The sequence below is a fragment of the Aulonocara stuartgranti genome (genome assembly GCF_965226115.1).
Source record: "Aulonocara stuartgranti genome assembly, chromosome: 7".
NCBI classification, from domain to species: domain Eukaryota; kingdom Metazoa; phylum Chordata; class Actinopteri; order Cichliformes; family Cichlidae; genus Aulonocara; species Aulonocara stuartgranti.
Window position 1 is genome coordinate 805001 of NC_138945.1, and position 6316 is coordinate 811316.

Genomic DNA, 6316 nt, shown 5'->3' on the forward strand with positions numbered 1-6316 from the left:
TTTCTGTGCATTTTTTTCACACTGCATCAAATTAAGGTTGATTACGTCGATTAAGCATCATGAGGTGGAGCGTGAGGGGTGGTTCCCTATTTTTTATTTATTTATTTTTGTTGTTGCTGGGAGTTGGAACCCTATTAGTTAGGTTGCTTAATATTTACGCTAAGTACTCTGTAAAATACCAGAATAGGGAGGATGGTGTAGGTCTAAGTTTATTAGATTGATCAGTATTGCTGAACTATGAAATATTTTTTTTGTATACAGGTATAACAGAATAGCTTTAGTGTAGTTGTTGTTTTAAACTTGAGTATGAACTTGCAGACTTGCAAAATGCAGCAAGATATTTTAAAAAACAGTTTTGTTGATTAAAAAACACTATATCGGATTCATATCGGTATCGGCAGATATCCAAATTTATGATATCGGTATCGGACATAAAAAAGTGGTATCGTGCCATCTCTAGTACAAATACAGGCCATTTACCATTTTACCATCTACAGGGTGGGCCATTTATATGGATACAGCGTAATAACAGGGGAATGGTTGGTGATATTAAGTCCTGTTTGTGGCACATTAGTATATGTGAGGGGGCAAACTCCTCAAGATGGGCGGTGACCATGGTGGCCATTACTGTATATCATGGCTTAAAAGCTGTTTGCTACATTGATTAAGAAGGATGCAGTGATTGGCAGTGATTGGTTAGATTTATGTCTGGGGTTTGAGCATATGAGATTTACTGAGTATTTAAAAGTAGAATGGGAGGCAGAGCCTTCAGTTTTCAGGCCCCTCTTCTGTGGAACCAGCTTCCAGTTTGGATTCAGGAGACAGACACTATCTCTACTTTCAAGATTAGGCTTCAAACTTTCCTTTTTGCTAAAGCATATAGTTAGGGCTGGACCAGGTGATCCTGAATCCTCCCTTAGTTATGCTGCAATAGACGTAGGCTGCCGGGGATTCCCATGATGCACTGGGTGTTTCTTCTTCACTCACTATGTGTTACAGACCTCTCTGCATTGAATCATATCTGTTATTAACCTCTGTCTCTCTTCCACAGCATGTCTTTTATCCTGTCTTCCTTCTCTCACCCCAACCGGTCGCAGCAGATGGCCCCGCCCCTCCCTGAGCCTGGTTCTGCCGGAGGTTTCTTCCTGTTAAAAGGGAGTTTTTCCTTCCCACTGTCGCCAAAGTGCTGCTCATAGGGGGTCATATGATTGTTGGGTTTTTCTCTGTATCTATGAAGCGCCTTGAGGCGACTTTTGTTGTGATTTGGTGCTGTATAAATAAAATTGAATTGAATTGAATTTAGAAGTCGGCCATCTTGGATACAATTTTTGTTTTTTCAGTAAGAAGAGGGCCATGTGACACATCACACTTATTGGTAATGTCACAAGAAAAACAATGGTGTGCTTGGTTTCAACGTAACTTCTTTCATGAGTTATTTACAAGTTTCTGACCAGTTATAAAATGTGTTCAATGTGCTGCCCATTGTGTTGGATTGTCAATGCAACCCTCTTCTCCCACTCTTCACACACTGATAGCAACACCGCAGGAGAAATGCCAGCACAGCCATCCAGTATCTGTAGTTTCAGGTGCTGCACACCATAGACAATTGCCTTCAGATGACCCCAAAGATAAAAGTCTAAGGGGGTCAGATCGGGAGACCTTGGGGGCCATTCAACTGGCCCACGATGACCAATCCACTTTCCAGGAAACTGTTCATCTAGGAATGCTCGGACCTGCACCCATAATGTGGTGGTGCACCATCTTGCTGGAAAAACTGAGGGAACGTGCCAGCTTCAGTGCATAAAGAGGGAAACACATCATCATGTAGCAATTTCAAATATCCAGTGGCCTTGAGGTTTCCATTGATGAAGAATGGACCCACTATCGTTGTCCCCATATACCACACCAAACCATCACTTTTGTTGTGCCAACAGTCTTGGAGGGATCCATCCAATGTGGGTTAGTGTCAGACCAATAGAGGTGGTTTTGTTTGTTAACACCATTCACATAAAAGTTTGCCTCATCACTGAACAAAATCTTCTGCGTGAACTGAGGGTCCTGTTCCAGTTTTTGTTTTGCCCATTCTGCAAATTCTGTGCGCTGATCTGGGTCATCCTCGCTGAGATGCTGCAGTAGCTGGAGTTTGTAAGGGCGCCATTTGTGAGTAGCTAATATCCGCCCAAGGGATGTTGGACTAATGCCGCTCTCCAGTGACATGCGGCGAGTGCTACGCTGTGGGCTCTTGCTGAATGAAGCTAGGACAGCCACTGATGTTTCTTCATTAGTGACAGTTTTCTTGCATCCACATTTTGGCAAATCCAACACTGAACCAGTTTCACGAGCAAGCAGTTTGCTGACTGTAGCATGGGAGATGGGTGGTCTCGTAGGGTGTGTTGCATTGAAATCTGCTGCAATGACCCGGTTACTGCGTTCACCAGATATCAACACGATTTCGATCCTCACGTGTTAACCTCTTCGACGTGTCAATGGCTGTGAACAAAGAGAAACTTGTAAATAACTCATGAAAGAATAAAGTTACGTTGAAACCAAGCACACCATTGTTGTTCTTGTGACATTACCAATAAGTTTGATGTGTCACATGGCCCTCTTCCTATTGAAAAAACAAAAGTTGTATCCAAGATGGCCGACTTCTAAATGGCCACCATGGTCACCGCCCATCTTGAGGAGTTTGCCCCTCACATATACTAATGTGCCACAAACAGGACTTTATATCACCAACCATTCCCCTGTTATTACGCTGTATCCATATAAATGCCCACCCTGTAGAACAGCCAGAGTCCAGGTGCTGGCAGGCTATGCTAACGGGACCGTCCTTTCCCAACAGAATCCGGTTCACAGTGGTGAGCGAGCCTCCAGAGGAAGAGGAGCAGGAGAGGGAGTGTGAGGATGTGGGCGTGGCCTTCCTGAGGATCCCTGACATCCTGGAGAAACAGCGAGACGTGACAGAGGAGCGTTTGAGCGGTCAGCACACACCGAAACGATAACCACCAACAACACGACCACAGCAGCCTTTAAAGTTCTTAAAAGCAGAGACGCAGGAAACAAATGCTTTTCCTAATGTTCACCATTTTAGCTGATCTAGATTACGACCTCCAAATAACAGTGTTTGCTCGAGCGGCTTTCTCAGTGGTCCAGACCATCCTGCAGCATTTGTCTTTGAGCAGCTGGCGAGTCTCTGCCTCTCTGGGTTAAATCTAGATGTCAGAATAGAAGCAGTCAGTCCCTCGTTCAGTATTTCCGTTTGTATTCCTGCACGTTGACATGATACGGTAGCATCGGTCCCTCCCAGATCCAGGACACGTGCTATGGTAACAGTTTTTGGCGTTCTAGCCTCGTGGTTTCTCTCACCATCACAAACATGCTTGATTGTTGCAGACCTGCTGAGTCGAGGAAACCTCTGTGAAAGACGTTCTTAATTTTAATTAATTAATGAATTTTTTAGTGTTGTGAGGGGAATAGTTCCTCTTTGAAAACGTGCGTGTCTGAGCCCACAGTAGGTAACGTGGGTAAAACTGTGGGGCTGTGTGGCCAATCCACACTTATTCCATCCAGGCCCGACATGGGTCATCCCTGGATTACTGCTGCACTGATGATCGATGAGTTCAGGTCCTTCAGCACGAAGCGGACAAGCGAAGTGCGACTGTGGGGCGACTCTCATCTGGACTCATTCAGATTGCACTCAGGCTGCGAGATATCAAAAGGGCGAGGAGAAAGCACGAGTCGTTTCGACATGAGCGCGTCTGCCGTCCGCAGGGGAAACTCGAGGCCTAGGTTTCACGTCAGCCGAGTGATGTTGACGAATTCCTCACTACATAAATGGCCGTCTGCTCAGCCGCGCCCGCTCAGTCCACGTACACGCGGGTGTGCTCGACCGTGACATCACCGTAACACAAACGTGTTTACTTTGTCTCGTATTTCCGACCATGTCTGCCACTGATTTTCACACGTTCCTCCTCTCCCTGTGCTGCTGGGGTCTGTGTCACATCATGATAGCGATATCATCCACCCTGCACGTGTGTGTCTGTGTGTTTTTACTCCTGCAAACACAACGTGATTTGTGGAGTTTGTGTCTCCTGCTGTGACGACCGTGTGAACTCCAGGGAGCTCGCTCTCTTCACCGTGATGTAGTGATGTGTCGGTCGCGAACGAGACGCCTCTTACAGCCGACTCTTTGAAGTGAACGACGTGAGCCGGCTCCGAGTGCTTGTGTATAAATACACAAACAATACACATGAAATAGACATGAAAGAGTGAGTAATACTTACCTGATGCAGTGTAAAATGATCCCAGTACTGCAGCGAGGGCTGAGCAGTTACAAACAGCAGAATAAACAAACAACAAACTAAAACCGTCTGAGTCTGACAGACTGAAACCCAAAATCATTCCCTGAATAATCACAGTACACGTGTGTGTGTCTGTGTGTTTGCAGTGCTGGACGTGGAGGACAGCAGCGAGGTGGTCGGCACCCTGACGGTGTCCGTGGAGTGTCTGGAGGCTCTGCGCTCCATCATGGAGGAGGAGGAGACCGCCATCAGCAGGCTGTGAGAGGCGTCTCAAATGTGACGTCTCTGTTGTTTCAAAGCGGTGAATAAAGAGGACTGTGCTGAAGTCTGCTGTGAGCCTGTGAATATGATTCATTGTTTGCTCTTCTGCAGTTTCACTGTTTGTGAGCGAGAAACAAAGCGTGCCTTAAATTTTGTCCTTCCTGCACGAACGTTTCGATTCTGTGCAAAGAGGATGTGTCTGCAGCTGTGGCTTAGAAAGACATAAATCATGTTTCTGACGTTAATGCATAAAATCAGCTGTGATGTCTCGGTGTGGGGAAAAGAATCACAATCATTGTTGAAGTCATATGTCAAGTTGGAGTGGGGTAGAAGAAGGATTATGGAAGGAGCACTTCATCGAAGAACCACAAACACACACAACAAAACACAGTATAACACAAATGATGCCTCGTGTCAGGCGAAGCATTGATAACATAACACATGCGCAACATAAGATTCATTTACCGTCATTACGTCAGCACACAAGATTCACATCCATCAGTTTTCACAGTGGGCAAAAAACTGTTGTTTTGATTGGTTTTCTTCTTGCTTTGATAAAAATCTTCTTCCTGTCTGAGTCCTCTCGTCTGTCCGTGCTGAAACAACATTACACAAAGTGATGGGCTCCTCTGTAACAAGAATATTTCTAATAAATACAAGAATAAAGCAACTAAGCTTCTTTTTTTTCTCTTATGAGTCACATGTTTCACCCTTTTATCGTTGTTTTTTCATATTTTTCTTCATTCACACTGTTTTTATCCTATAATTTTGATCTCATTTTACCTCCGTACGGTGACGTAAGAATGGGAAAAGCTGCACGTTCGGTGAATCTGTGTGTTGTGAGTAGAATAAAACAATGATTGGAACAGAATGTGCTTAAGTTTACTTAGATAACAGGGAGTGACTGTAATTTGGAAGAACGGGAAATGATTCATAAGTGTGTTTTTTAGGATGACTTTGTCAACCCCTGTTTACAGGACTATAGTGGACTTTGTTCAAACCAGTTGGTTTAGCTGTAAGTCCTGGTGTGTAACTGTGCAGAGTAAGGGATTTATTGACAGTGGGGGTCTGCCTGTCATGAATGCCACAGTTACAAGCCCCCCCCCCAGACTGAACAATAGAATTAGTGGAAAACTACTGAAGAGGGGTGACACAGTTCCCATGAACTGAGAAAAGTCAAGCGTGCAGCTGCCAAGATGCCACTTGCCACCAGTTTGGCCATATTTCAGAGCTGCAACATCACTGGAGTGCCCAAAAGCACGAGGTGTGCAATACTCAGAGACATGGCCAAGGTAAGAAAGGCTGAAAGACGACCACCACTGAACAAGACACACAAGCTGAAACGTCAAGACTGGGCCAAGAAATATCTCAGGACTGGTTTTTCTAAGGTTTTATGGACTGATGAAATGAGAGTGAGTCTTGATGGGCCAGATGGATGGGCCCGTGGCTGGATTGGTAAAGGGCAGAGAGCTCCAGTCCGACTCAGACGCCAGCAAGGTGGAGGTGGAGTACTGGTTTGGGCTGGTATCATCAAAGATGAGCTTGTGGGGCCTTTTCGGGTTGAGGATGGAGTCAAGCTCAACTCCCAGTCCTACTGCCAGTTTCTGGAAGACACCTTCTTCAAGCAGTGGTACAGGAAGAAGTCTGCATCCTTCAAGAAAAACATGATTTCCATGCAGGACAATGCTCCATCACACGCGTCCAAGTACTCCACAGCGTGGCTGGCAAGAAAGGGTATAAAAGAAGAAAAA

General features: G+C 45.3%; 1 protein-coding gene across 4 annotated transcripts in view; it reads left to right on the plus strand.

The window, feature by feature from the left end:
- The window catches only part of rpgrip1l (RPGRIP1 like), a 27296-nt gene extending 21670 nt beyond the window's left edge, over window positions 1-5626 (plus strand). The window contains exons 23-24 of one of the 4 annotated variants that reach the window (XM_082538637.1): window positions 2846-2982; window positions 4451-5623. In XM_082538637.1, the coding sequence (XP_082394763.1) occupies window positions 2846-2982; window positions 4451-4566 (253 nt within the window). In that variant the 3' untranslated portion in view covers window positions 4567-5623. The other 3 variants (XM_082538635.1, XM_082538638.1, XM_082538636.1) reach the window with 3 other exon arrangements.
- The last annotated feature ends 690 nt before the right edge of the window (window positions 5627-6316 follow it).